The 15029-nt window shown below is 39.1% G+C and overlaps 1 protein-coding gene across 1 annotated transcript in view; it reads right to left on the bottom strand.

Moving 5' to 3' along the window:
- The window catches only part of adamts3 (ADAM metallopeptidase with thrombospondin type 1 motif, 3), a gene marked incomplete in the record, with an annotated part of 134996 nt that overhangs the window by 100353 nt on the left and 19614 nt on the right, over positions 1-15029 (bottom strand). Inside the window, 1 exon segment of the mRNA XM_035658667.1 lies at positions 6079-6235. Coding sequence (XP_035514560.1) covers positions 6079-6235 — 157 coding nt within the window.

Below are 15029 nucleotides of genomic sequence, written 5' to 3'. Positions count from 1 at the left end.
AAAGCTTAGAAACTACACTTTCAGAATCTTCTCGTGGCTGGTCACATGAAAAACAGGAAAAACTGTTTCATTTTTTAATTTTAGGAAAGTGCCTTTCGAGCTGACAAAATAACACACCTGTAAGCTGCCAAGTACACCTGCTCAGGCAATTTCTCATACTGAGCAGCTCCTTAAAGGCAAGCGGATGTGCCTTGCTCAGACACATCACAGCAGTGCTTGTCAAGAGAAGGGAGGAATTACTCCTCCACTGCCATCACCCAGACTGAGTCTGGAAAATCAATCTTACAATCCTGTAGTCACTGGGCATAACAGAGACTAGATTGGTTCAAGGTATAAAATCCAATCAACACCAAAATATCACAAGAGGGGAGCACAGCCGAGAATCGAACAGTTGTGATGGCTCTGCTGTACAGTGCCAATAATCTTTCACAGCGTCTGTCAGGATCAATGTTAACTCTATTTTGAGCAAGAGAAGATAGTGCCATTCTTTTTTACTTGCTTGTTAGACTGCTTAATGTAATATCTCATAATATCCTGGTAGAGATGAAGGTAAACTGCACTTGGTGGGGGCCCACAGTAGCTCACCTGGTAGACCCCATGTAGGCAGTGGCCCAGGTCTGAATCCAACCTGTTGATGTCATCCCTCTCTCTCCCCACTTTTCAGTCTTCACCTTTCCTATTGAATAAAAGCATAAAAATCCCAAACCTGCACTCTGTAACCTCACATGCTGTAGGCAACAGGTTGCCTTAAAATGTTGAGGGAGTACTAAACATAACTGCATGTCTTTGTCTTGCAATGTTGGTCTATATGCAATAAATAAATACTGAACCTGATGGTGTAACACAATGTCCAATGTCAATGTACACAGAGCAGCTAAGTCAGTAATAGAAGTATTTCCTCAGTGTAAATTCACATCTAAACTACCTAATTGTTCCTGAACATGAAAGCAAGAAGAAATCAGCAAATCTGAGCAGTAGCTGAAGGAATGTAACATCATTGCAATCAGGACATAGCAATCTGACGGTGTGACTGAATTCATCCAAAATTGACCTAGAATCTCAAATCCAATTCATTCTTCTACAAAAAGGTAACAAGCCTCTTAGAGAGTTGTGTTGTTTTATGTTCACAATCATGTATTTTAACATTTCTTCTAAACTACTACTTTACTTCAGAAATCATAGCTTCCTAAAACAACCACTTATGCTGACTTGACTGTGTGGCATGTAGACATAATACCATGTGCACTAACAATACATACTGATAAACATGATTTTCACATGGCTTGTGGTGGCTGAAATACACCTGTCACTGGCAATTTAATTGACATTTTCCACAGAATCTCCACTTCCTGCTATTTGATTAATGCCATACCAGTTACTTCAAATACGTCAACTGAACTCAATTAGTTTCAATTGAGTCCAAATTTCACTGCCCTTGGTGTTATGTAACAAGCAGCATGTCATTATGGTCAAATGGAGTGCAACTACTGGAATGTGGGTCTGGGCTGTTGCACTCTCCATCTACCCTAAGCTCTTCCTGTGTCTGTTCATAAGCATTTCAAAATTATCAAGATGCAACATCTGTAAATATTAGTCAGTTAGCACAAACATTGTCAGTTACATCATAAAAATACATTTTTAAACATGTAGGATGACACTGCCGGTGTGTTTGCCTACTGATTTCATTCAGGAAACCTGTGCCTTCTGTGTTGTGAGATTACAAAGAATTGCTTTGTTTTTCATTCAGTTAAATGCCTGATTTGGAACAGCAGACCTGCTTCTCCTTTGACTATCACATGTTGCTACTAAGCAGTCATTATGCCTGCACTTATCATCTAATAGTTGAGAAACATATATCAGGTGTTGAATGGAACTAATTGATTTGATTGATTGACTTGATTGGATTGTTCAGAAGAAATCTTGCACAAAACAAATCTGCTGAGAGTGAACCTGTTATGTTCCCATGACAGCATATTGTGTATGCCTCAAACCTTTTCACCATTTACATATATTCACAGAATCTCTGATAATACCAATATAGCTTCCTATTATTAATGCAATCAGTGCAGCTTCATGCTGTTTTAGTCTGCTGCCTGTGAAAGCCTTATTGTGTTTATTTCTGCCAGGATTTTGCATATTCCTCCTGTTGGAATCTGTCTTCTCCTGTTGATCATATTCAGCTTGCATCCCCATTGAGATGATATAAACAACAGAGCCGCCAATTTAGATTTAAATGATCGTGACAAAGGGAGTTCTTGAGATATACGTACACCAATCAGCCATAACATTATGACCACTTGGGCATCCTGACTCGTCTGAAGCTACACAGCCCCATATGCAACAAACTGTGATGCACTGTGTGTTCTGACACCTTTCTATCAGAAGCATTAACTGTTTCAGCAGTTTGAGTTACAGTAGCTCGTCTGTTGGATCAGACCACACGGGCCAGTCTTCACTCCCTATGTGCATCTATAAGACTTGGCCACCCACGACCCTGTCCCTGGTTCACCTCTTTTTCTTCCTTGGAGCACTTTTGATAGGTAATGACCAGGAACACCCCACAAGAGCTGCAGTTTTGGTCAACGTCAAAAATCATATCCTTGAGAGGGATGGGAGAACGACCTGACTTCAGAAAATGTACAGCTTACTTAGCCAGCACTACATAATTGATTCTGTTGTTACCAACAGTGAAGCAATGAACAACCTGAAAAGCTCTGAGGCATATCAGTACTTTCATAGAAATAAAGTAGGCTGTCTTTTATTAGAGGAGGTGGAACAGGACCATGTCTTTTTAAAAGCAGACACAGAGCGAAGTCATAGCATCAAAGTCCCACATAACCACATCACTAGCTAATGCTAAGAAAAGTTAAGCCCCATTTGGACGGGAGTAACATCACAGAAGGAGGTGGGAAATGAAATAGTCACTGCTCCTCCGTAATTTAACTCATGGTCCTGGACAGCATTTTAACTATCATGAAATGACAGGATAAGATCTGTAATAGATGTGGGTATGCTGCAGGTAACTGCCACCCGTCGTCCTAGTATGGGATCATCCTGTAAAATGTATGATTATTTTGTAATGAAAAATAAAATCCACTGTCCCTTACTGAATCAATACAGGACAAAATTTGTACCGTACTTTTGTGCACACCCTACTCTAATGCATACACTACATTTTCACATGCTTGGAATGACTTGCAAAATAATAAAACAAAAAGAGTTTTATGAGACATAGTGGAAAAGTAACCTATTAAATCAGAATTTGTGGACACCTAATGACAGGCAAGTTGTCTATCCCTCAGTGGCCATTGTTGCCCTAGTTACAGAGATTCAGATGTGTGGTTTAAAAAATGTCGACAAATACCTCCAGCTAAAGTCTGCCTGTGAAAAGGGGCTGTCTAAATATATGTCTGAATGGCAGACTACTAGAAATACTAGAAATTATGTTAATAATAAATTATATTATGTTGTTGTAACTAATTTACAACAGCAAATATGTTGTGAGGGAAACATTAATGCTAACCAAATTATGTTTTCTATTAACATAATGAGGAAACATAACATTAACTTTAGCTGGCAAGTTGCAAATTTTTAATTTTAAATTTCAAAGTAATCCAGTAAAGGTTGTTTCTACATCCATGGGTACACTGCAAACAGAAGCTGCTAATAGCTAATTCGGCATACTTTCAATGGTGCCAGTTTACCAAAACATAAACAAATATAGGCTAAGAAGACACTGCACAAGCTGTAGCCTACACTAACTCACCTGGCAACAGACGTCCTGTTTACATCCCCCAAACCCCTCCAAATGGTAGGAGATGTAGTTTCAAAACATACAATCACAATTACAACAGCGACTAATAGTAACTGGTTATTTGTATTTAATACTGAGCACTTTGGGGTTTCAAATATGAGCACTGATAGCTGCTCCACAAAGTCTTTGCCCTATTGCGAGACTTAAGTTTTCAAAAACAAAGTCCCTTTTTTCCCCAATTTATAATAATGAATTCAGGGTCTCCTTACTGTAGAAAATAAATAACTTGATTACTACTATTGCCAGCATCGTCCCAAAAACCTCTTCGGGATTGCTCGAAACTGCCAGAAAATAAATGGTCATAAAGCAATTTTCACAGCTTGTGTGCCAGCCTGTAGAGGAAAAAATATAAAGTAAAATGTAGTTTAGGAATTATAAATTGAGCAGCTGACGCCTAAGCACTCTTTGCGCTTTCTTTGGGTTGACATTTTCTTTAAGTTCCAGTTTGCAATGGCGTGAAGTCAGAGAAAATGATTCCCAATACAGCAATTAGGGTAAACATTTCCTTGGCAGAGGATTTTATGTAGACGTGCCAAAGGAAATGCAACTCTTGGTGACACTCTGTCAGACGCTGCTGTGACAAGTTCAGCTATTAATACAAGCATCTTACAACCATGCATTCATTAGGTCAGCATACACATGGACATCATGCAAATGATGATACAGTCTGTCTCGCTCAAAACCAGTATTTCAACTCAGTTTACACAACAGCCAAGTCCAGATGGACCACAACTCAGCCAAGTAGGCTACATTTACCAACTGATTGTGAGTCTTTATGGATATTTATAATATACTTAGTGGGAAAACACTTTGTCTTGTGTGTTGTTGAAATATTAATATATAATTCTAATATAGTCAAAATTGAAAAAAGAGTAATGTTTCGAGACCTTTCAGAAAAAAAACATTTTTACTACTTCTTATAGACAACTGATAAAAGTTAAAGACTCACATAAGCTCTTTTTGTTGTTCCCAAACACAAAGGGATTCACAGGAAGAAGTCTTTTCTGGGCGCAGATCTCCTTCACATTGTATGTGATGCATTACATGTTTCCGTCAGCAGCAACAGTGACATTTGTTTGGTATAAATAGAGGGCAAGCTCAGTATTTAAAGCAAGCAGTAACAGCTGTTAGCATTAATAATAATAGCATCTGCAGTGGCAGCAGAAGTAAAAGCAATAATTTGTGTGTAATTGTGTGCATGAATTCACTCACTAGCTTTTTCTGAGCTTTTAACTGCATCTCATGGTCTTAAATGGCAAATAGAACTGGGACATACATTTGGAAAAACGGTCACCTGAATCAGTTCTGTAAGCAGATGAAGACAATGAAAAGTGGTTGAAAGCTTGAAGAAAGCTAATAAGTTGACCTTAAGTTGAGTTGAACATTTTTGTCACATAAACTATATTGTTTCCATGTCAGGTCAAGCATGGCCTTCCATAAGTAAGAATTTTTCGTAGGTGTGGGGTCACGCTAATGCCACCCCTTCTTGACCATTATGACAAAAATCTAACTCTTTTTATTAAAAGCCTCCCAGCTTTGCATTAACTTTACATTATTTAAATCCCAACAAACTTATCAACATGCTTTGTTACATCAAGTTTGCCTCAGATAATTGTGCAACAGAAACTTGTCTGGCTTGAGAGACTTCTGGCTAGGAAGTTTTTAATTTCCTATGAAGGGGAAAGAAGAGGAGCGCTTGCTGTTGTCCCATGTGCAGCCCATATGGGTGGTGGCTCTCCTATCTGTCAAGTTTATGTGGCTCCATCCATACATTTCCTTCTGTGAAAGGACCTTTGATTTGTTTGTTTTATATTATTTGTGTTTGGGTGATAAACGATGGCTAACCAGCTTTGTGGTTGTGAAGGAATATTGTCAACTAGTTTTTATTTATTTTTTAACAGTTTGAGAGAAGTTAGTAGGTTTTTCACATATGGTCATGGTGTTTGAGCTTCACCACATGTACGGCAGCTTTAAGAAAGTAACTATCATATGACATAGGTCATTATGCATTAAGCAGTGATTATTTATAGAAAATAGACCAACGGACTATAGAACCCTCAAACATAACTTATATAACTCTGCACTCAACCAAAACAAGCAGTCACATTACAAACTGACAATTGGTAGTATAAAAAAAATAGCATCATCATAGTCATAGAAATAGTAGCAGTAGTAGAAGTAGCACTAGCAATACTAGCAGTACTAGTAACAGCCTTTGGACTATCTGTCCCAGAAGCAGTAAACATCATGGTTGTCCATCCTACCATGTAGCTGGTAATCCACAGAGATGTCGGAGGAGGCCTGCAGCAGAGCCGACCTGCGATAAACCACGTGGACCCTGCCCTGGTCCTCCAGCTCCTGAGTGCCTCTCTCCAGCGGCTCAATGAAGTACTCATCTGAGTCAGTGCGGATCATTCCAGCCTGCAACACAATATCAGGACAGTGAGCGTGCAGAACCAGCAAGTGCACCTGCTTCTGTACTGAGAGGAAAGAGTACACATGGACAGTTCCTTAAATACCTGAATAGAATTAAGGTTCTGACATTGCCAGAAAGAGACATTAGATGCCTTAATGGCCTACCATAATCAACTATGATCTATTAAGTGCAAGCAATTATGCTAAGAAGTTCATAAATCAAGATAATTATTGCATTAAGCTGAAAATAAGTTCAAGAAAATTTCTCTTTATGTAAATGTATGCAACAAGACAACAACAATTTGTTAGAGTTACACAGACAGATGACAACATAATGACAACATAATGTCCAACCTAACAATCCTGTGGAAAAAAACAGATGTGCTAATTAAATATTTAGTAATTTATTCAATAGCGGATGTCTGCTTAAATGTGGTATTTCTGTGTGATATTGTGACATGTTGTTTTGAGGTTTCCTGCAACTTACAATCTGTTTACAAGTATCAGCTAGGTGCCTGACAGCTGCAGGTGGTGATCAGTAAGCTACACATCATTAGTGACACATTGGAACGAAATTGCTTTGTGATCACTACCTGCCGCCCTCATATTTCCTGCAATAAGAAGCCAGTCATGCCCACAGTTTAGGGTGGATATAATGGATGACACTGTCCAGTTAACACAGCAATGTACAAACAATGTACAACTCATCAAATCCAAATGATGTGCTAAAGCAGCTGTCACACGCGTGAAGGCTGAGTGAAGCTGCATCAAAACACGTGTTAGCATGGCAAGCTGCAATTGAGGAGCAGGTGACCTAGCTTTGCACTTTTCTGAGCCATCCACAGGCATTTTCTGTAATTACTGAATTTTCCTTACAAATATTACAAATGCACCCTTCAGACCTATCAAAAATGTAATTCAGAATGCTAACAAGCTCTCTGCCTTGTGTAATGTTTTGATTCATCAAGCACATGAAAGTGAAATGCTAATATGTATGGTCTGCTTATCTGTGCAGCCCTGATAACACTCTATGTGTCACTCTACTGTGAACACCAGAGGCATCCATTGAGACGGGGGGAACATTAATGATTTAAAGCTTAACAATCACATTCATCCATTGGAGAGCGAGTTGCCTTGGCTGAAGAAATGCTGTTACTGTGCACCTGTACGCAGACAGAGCCACCTCTCACAGAGCTCCAAAGGAATTTGTTCCAGCTCTCGGTCAGCCGGTCGGCCGGTCCAGCTCCACTGCTCCACCTCGCAGGCCTTACCTCGCTCTGGCCTCTTCACTAACACTCTGTTGGACAGTGCACATATGGTGCTTTGCTACCAACACACACACTGAACTCATTTCCAACTCCCATAGTCCCCAATCAACCGAACCCCCCCCCTCGTCCTGTTTACACGCACTACTGGCTAGAATCCAATTTAAGTTGTTATTCAAGTTTACTTGTAACTTTGATACTGTGCTGTGATGACTGAGTCTCCCCGCTGCCATTAATAAACACATTAACAGAACATTCATGTCCCAAGGTGTTCTACACATAGATGAACAGTCTGCCAGTAAAATGAAATGAAAACTTTAAGCATCCAAATGACCTCTTACTTGCGCAGCAGGGGAAAAGACATGATCATTCCAAAAGTTAATACTGCTTACTGCCACTTTCTGACATCATAATGAAGCCATAATGTCAGTCTGATTTGTTGCAGTTTAAAAGGACCAGGTTTCTTTTGGCAACACAACCAGGTTTACTCCTTGTCAAAATAATCTAACAGGGTTATGATGCTGACATACGTCAAATTGAAACTGGATGATTTGAGTTGCCAGTGGCGCTGCCACCTGTCGCTTGGCATCATCTCTCATCGTGGATGTTGATAATTGGATGTGGAGATACAAACCTAAACTGCAATAAATATATTGAAAATGAATCTGCTTGGGACAAAATTCAGGTGAAAATGTATTTAATTTAATTCTGACGGAAGAGTCAAACCTCTTCTTTAACATAAACATAATAAAATGACTTGATGACACGCACAGGAGGCCTGGATATACCTGTTTAAACGCACCCTGTTGAGTTTTGCCGTAAAAGAGTTATGTTTACACTCATAACATACTCATACACTCAAACAACATATTGTGTTGTGTATCCTTGAAGCCTAACAGACATGTTTAATACATTCACATCCTCATAAAACAAAACATTTGCAAAGCATTTTTTTTTTTGTACTTTTAAACCTGCATTGATAACATCTCGCAGTATTCTGCTTTGCTATCTTTTGCAGGTGCGTTGCTTCCTTCTTGGTACGTTACTCCCAATAACTGTCAATGAGCAGAATAGTGTGTGACTGAAAAATGTTCAAATGCTTTTCAACAAGTCCTCCAAACTAAATGATAAAATACATTAATTGTAGATACCCTGTAGAACAACACATAGAAACGCTTAGAGAATGAAACGTCATAAAGTACTACGGCCGCAAGAGGGCTTTGTCACTTGAACATAAATGCATGTTGTTTTGGGGCACTTGCTTGCCTAGGTCCAAATCCTTCAAATCCACACACTCCACCGAGTGGACTGATTCTCTGGAAATGGAGTTGAGAATTCTGTATATGAGACAAGGCACTTGCTGAAATGACTTTTCTTCTTGAAAGGACAATAGCTCCCTTCATCCTTCCGTCATTCCTTTGTTTGATGGACATGACAAACCTTTGGAGTAAATTAAATGCCAGTTTCATTTACCATCATACATTCACTGAATTTATGTGCAGGTCTACTGTAGCTAGCAACTGATGACTTTACATCTTCTTTCATCTGTTTTTTTTAATATATTTCTTGCTTTATGGCTATAATACTCTACATACTGTATTTTCCCTCCACAGCTGGGAGAAATGTATGTCTGCACAAATCTGCACATATAATTCTAATAAAAATGTAAGAAACTGATCACTGACCACTGACAAATATAGTTAAAGCTTTCTATGATGTTACTTATGCAACTGAATCACAACAAAGCCTTGATTTTGTATGTTACAGAAATAAAGTCTGAATCATAAGGACAATTTCTGGCAGGATATTCTGTTTACATTCAAATGAAAACTGCATTTGACAGCTATGATGGCAGCTAGAGGTTATCAGAAAATGAATGGATGTGGTACAGGAGAAGAATACAGAATTAGAGAGATCCTGTGATCTTTGACATATCTTCCTTATCAAAGACTACATCATCTCCTGCAGAGGGATGTGAATACAGTGCTGTCAGAAAGAGATGAAAAACATATTCTGGATTTTAAGGTCTTAATAGCTACATCAGGCTAATTTGTATATTAAAAAACTGCCACATTATTGCCATAAAACCCTTAGACAGGCGTTATAAATGCATATCAGACAATATAAACCAAAAGTTCATGTGAGGGAATATTTTAAATATATATTTAAATTAATTTTTTTCTTTTTGGCTTGCCTTGTTATCTTAAACATATTTGCAACAGGGATTTCCTCCTCGGCTTATTGTGTGTATTTATCTTGTACCTGCAGGCATTGCCCGGAAACAGATTATAAATATTCTGTATGTCAGCATACATTGTCAGGCTGTAATGTAGTTTGCCTACCAATGTCCCAATTACCAACTCCTCACATATATTAGAATTCAGGGACAAGGTCCTCGGATTATCCAGCCTGAATTGTTCCTGGCATTACACCGTAACCACATCCTGCCACTTGTTTTTCTCTTTGTTTACCCTAAGCTCATCCCCCACCTTGATTGACTCCCAGCTCCAGCTAAACAAATTCAACAAGACTGGTATGTTGACGGTGACTGAGCTCGGAAGCAAATATTGGATTAAACAAAAACCAATTCAGCGTCCCTTTGCCTTATTCACTGATTTAATGTATGCAAAAGTCAAGAAAGAAGAAGTTGAACATCCCAGAAATGAATGGGCTCAGATACCAATGATGGTAATAATAATAATAATACAAACCTTATTTAAAAACCTGTTGAATTTAGGATCAGTTAAGCTGAAGCATTATAGAATTAAATGAGCAGAACAGTCCAGATCTAAATCTCTCACACACATCATTAAGCTGTAGACCAATTAAAGCGCCTCTTCAGGTAGAGGTGGGATTCTGAAGCTGTGCAGACAAACTGACAGATGGATAATTGGACAAAAGCTGCAATTCTGACCAGTGTTGCTGTTTAATTTTGAGCATCTTGTGAACTATCTGAGGAGCTGAAAATGCCACAATGCTTCTTGTTAAGACGTGGAAAAGGCAAGCGGTGTGAATAGTGCAGGTCTACCTTTAAAAACCAACGCCATGCATATTGATCAAAGCTGTTACACAGCATGACGCATAACTGGTGATATTAAAGATATTTATGTGTGTAAGACAACACTGTCTGCATCATTGTATGATGCTGTTATTTGAAAAAGACAGCCTGTTTTTCATGCAGCTCTTGGGGATGAAAACTAGGCCAGCACAGCAAAGCTCTAATCAGTTCAGTCAATACTGGTTGTTTCAGAAATATTTTAAAGCTTTTAATCTAAGCTTGTCCATGATGAAAAAACAAGGTATAGAAAAGAGAACAGCTCATTAAATATCCACCTTGCTTAAATCTATAAAAAAAATAAACCAATGTATTACATGAATATCAAACATTTTATAACAAAGCAAAAATGAAAATGAAAAGGTGTTTCAGTAATCTGTGTCGACCAAAGGAAATGCTGAGTTCTAATCAAATTGAATGAAGATACATGAGCAATTGGATACAGCTGTCCTGAAATTACTTTTCCATCTATCCTGAAAGCAGAGATATGATTAACATTTTCAAACAAGCAGGGAAGAAAAGCGTAGAGAAACATTTCAGCTTATTGCAAATGTATCTTCTTCCAGGCTGGGATGAGCTGAATCTAGTTATGCAGAATCTAACATGTTGAATATACCAAGGTATTAAATTGTGACAAATTATATTAATTTCAAGTGCCAGTTAAAACTGAATGGATTCATTGTTTTTTTCTACATTCATGTTAGTAAAGGTTCTCCATGCTGTGTCGGATTTCGGCCAATTGTTAAAGTCTATTGGTAAATCATCCATACAATCAGATCAAACAAACGGGTAGTGAGTAGACAAAAATCTTCATGACAGTAGCGCTGTCTCTTTTAATGCTGAGTGGGGAAAGAAAACAAAAAAGGCTGTAATGGTCATTACACACCAGACATTTTTAAATTGATAAAAAGGGAACTTTTTTATCCTTGTCATTCTCCAAATTTAACAGCAATCATTGGGATATAGGATAAGGGACAGGAAGACATTGTCATCCTTTGAGCCAAGCAGCTAGTATTTTACTTTGTCTGGCTACATTTTTCAGATAAATTGTGTTTTTTGGTGGTTCAGCAACAACTTGGCTGCATATATTTGGAAGGATTTTAGGTTTAAGCCTCAGGGCATAAAAACAATACTGAGTCCAAATACGCCTACCAAAATGAGTATTGTCGTACATCCCACAGTCAGTAAAAATAACTGGATACTAAACTCAAGTAAGTATAATTTTGTTATTGAGGAGCACACACACCTCTAAAGCCCTCTAAACAGAAACTGAGAGCTCGGGCAAGAATAATAGAGACCAAAATGTCATTAGAGCCCTTATTTTGTTACATCTCCAGTAGTTAGTGGGTCACATCTGTCACAGCAGACTGTCACAGTGACATTGCCTCCATGATATAGTTAGTACTGAATAATAGTATTTGTATTGGTCCCCTGTGGCATTTTGGAGGATACCCAGGAATGTTTCTGAACCGAAGGACATCAGACTACCCTGTTGGTTGTTTATGTTCAGGTCACTTTAGTTATTTGTGAAAATATTTTTTTTTCTGTTTAGTAATCAGACTGATACTGCAGTACTTTGAACAGTTAGACAGAATGAGATTTAAAGACAGAATTCACCACAATATTTACAATCAATAAGAAAAGTCATATCCAATCTACAGGCTCATATGCTCTTTAATACTGACCATGAAGCAGGAATGTTCCATAGGTCAATGCTGTTAAATCATAGCTTCGAGGGTAGCATCAATAAAGTCCAGGAGCCTCTAAAACGGACATATGATCAGTTCTGATCTAAAAGATCCAATGTGTAACATTTGAAGGATCTTTTGACAGACATTGAATATAATATTAATATAGGTATGTTTTAATTAGCATATAATTAAAATAAGTTGTGTTTTCTCTCCTGTCATTAGAATGAGCCGTTTTATCTAAAGGCACTGTGGGTCGCCTTCCATGGAGTCCGCTACGTTGAACTGTCAAAACAAACAATATGCTGTAGATGAGGCCTTTCACGTTTTTTGCAACTTTAGTAGCCACCAGATTATGTCCTACACAGCCCATTCTCATTCCCAGATCATCAAATGCAGATGCGAGTGGTGTTCATTTATTTGCAATCTGCAACTTCACTCCTAGATGCCCCTAAATCCTATACACTGTATACAAGTATGACTATGCACAGAAAACCACGTAGACGTAGTTATATATAAAACCTTAGATAGACCTGCATAAGCAAGGTTTTTCTGCTCAGTATCTTTTATGAATCAAACATAAGCACGCCGTCATAAATGATCTTCGGACTAAGTTGAAGTACAAATCTAAAAACATTTTTATGAATTAGGCCAGATGTATTTTTATCTCAGCGTGATTCATCATCTGTTAGCTGGACAAAAAGAAAAAAGAGAAAACAGCATTGTGGGGTTTTTTTGTATAATGAATTTCTCTCACTCACCCAGAGACATCTCCATAAAGAAAAGTAATTTAAATGCTGGATGAATAATTGAAGGACATACTAGAGTGATTATTTCATCTGGAGTGACATAATGTACTTATCAATAAATAAGATAACTGTGCAGCTTGACTGTTTTAGGCCAGTGGTTAACACTGCTCCCTCACAACGAGAACGCCATTGTCAATCGATCTGTCCGCATAAAATATGACAAACCCCCTCCTAACCAGCATTTTAGAAGAAGTGAAACCAGAAGATCCACTAATAACTATGCAACTAACATGCAAATGTACTTAATATTAGTATGTAATGTTCTTTGCTGGGAACCATAACTACTGAGCAGAGTGTCATTGTCAGACAAATTTCTTCTCAAAGAAAATTCAACATTATAATTTTATCTCTTCAGGGCTCTAAACATGATTAAAATAAAACCAAACCTGTGGAAATGAGTCCATACAATTAATGCCAAGGGGGTTCAGATAAAAAGGTAAATTGCTATTCTTACATGGCACTTGCTTTACCTTAACAGGCAAGGCACTTCTCAATTTGACTCTCATTCAACAAGCCACAAAACTGATGGTTGTAGAGCACTACCTGACTATTGAGAGCAATTTGGAGTTCAGCGTCTTGCTCAGAGACATTTTGACTTTTGGACAGGAGAAACCAGAAATTGAACCACCGGGGTCATGTGACGCAAATGTCGGAGTAACAGCTCGCCACCTCGGCTCCCACAGCTCGATAAAGTTTTTTGATGTAACTTTAGACATAGACATATAAAAAAAAACACTGGGCGAAAGCGGGACACCTTAAACGGATCTAAGAATGCCGAACACCCAGAGGAAGATCACCCAAATGGCTAAATCCGCCAAACTAGTAGACGTTCAGCCGCCCCAAACTAGCCAAGCTAGCATGGCGGACCACGCACCGCCGCCACTTATGGGTCAAGTGGAGACTGACAGCCTGGTAATAAGAATCACTACCAAGGTGTTCAAAGGCGTTGAAGCCTCCTTCGATAAGAAGATTGACCCTGTCCTCATGAGGCTAGAGGCTTGCTCGTCTAAACTTGCTGCATTTGATACTCGGCTTACCGAAGCTGAGCAACGCATCTCCGACTCTGAAGATGCCATGGCGAACCACACTGCTAAGCTAGCCGAAGTCGGGAAGAAGCTGGAGACAGCGCTGGACAAAATTGATGAGCTAGAAAACGGGACGATGCTGTAACATTCGCATCATCGGACTACCCGAAGGCAGCGAGGGCAGCAACCCTGTCTCCTTTTTTAAAACTTGGCTGCCGGAGCTGCTGCAAGTTAGCTTCAAAGGCGGAGCTGTTAAACTGGACCGCTGCCACCGGGCTCTCACACGCCGTCCGCCGCCCGGACAGCGGCCCCGCGCTGTCATCATTAAGGTCCACAACTTCCAAGATAAAGTCCGGATCATGCAGGCAGCCAGGAAGGCGCAGGCTCTATTGTACAACGGAGCTTCAATCATGATATTCGAGGATTTCTCCGCAGCTGTTGTAAAGAAGCGGCAGGATTTCTACTCGGTTAAACAGCAGCTTAAGGACAGAGGTATCGTCTTCGCCATGCTGTATCCAGCCGTACTTAGGATCAGGTACGATGGGCAGGAGAAATTCTTAAAACAACCTAAGGATGTTGAGGCTTTCCTGGGGGGAATCGCACGGCCCCCAGGGACCCCCACCCGGGTCCCGGAGGACTGAGGATAAAATTGAATTGAATTGAATCTTCTCATGTTTTTTCTAAATTGACAATGTGAGACCTGGACTGTAATTTCCGGATCTGGTGAGCATAAGGTTTAAGGTTTTCTGTTGCTGGATCACTTCCCATGTGTTGTTGGACGGGGTATAACGGTCATTTTGCTAACGCACTTTTGAGGAGATGTTGGGGCTCTAAGCTCTGCTCAGTGTGTCTAGGTTTCCCACTGACCCAAAGGATATATTGTTATTTTCCTTTTCAAACTTTCTGAGTTTAAGATCTATTACTGTAGTTTGCATAATACTATGTCATTTTTATGAAT

Source organism: Morone saxatilis, unplaced genomic scaffold, assembly GCF_004916995.1.
Source record: "Morone saxatilis isolate NCDOM2014 unplaced genomic scaffold, NCSU_SB_2.0 Contig16, whole genome shotgun sequence".
Taxonomy (NCBI): Eukaryota; Metazoa; Chordata; class Actinopteri; family Moronidae; genus Morone; species Morone saxatilis.
This window is presented reverse-complemented; position numbering and strand designations above follow the sequence as displayed.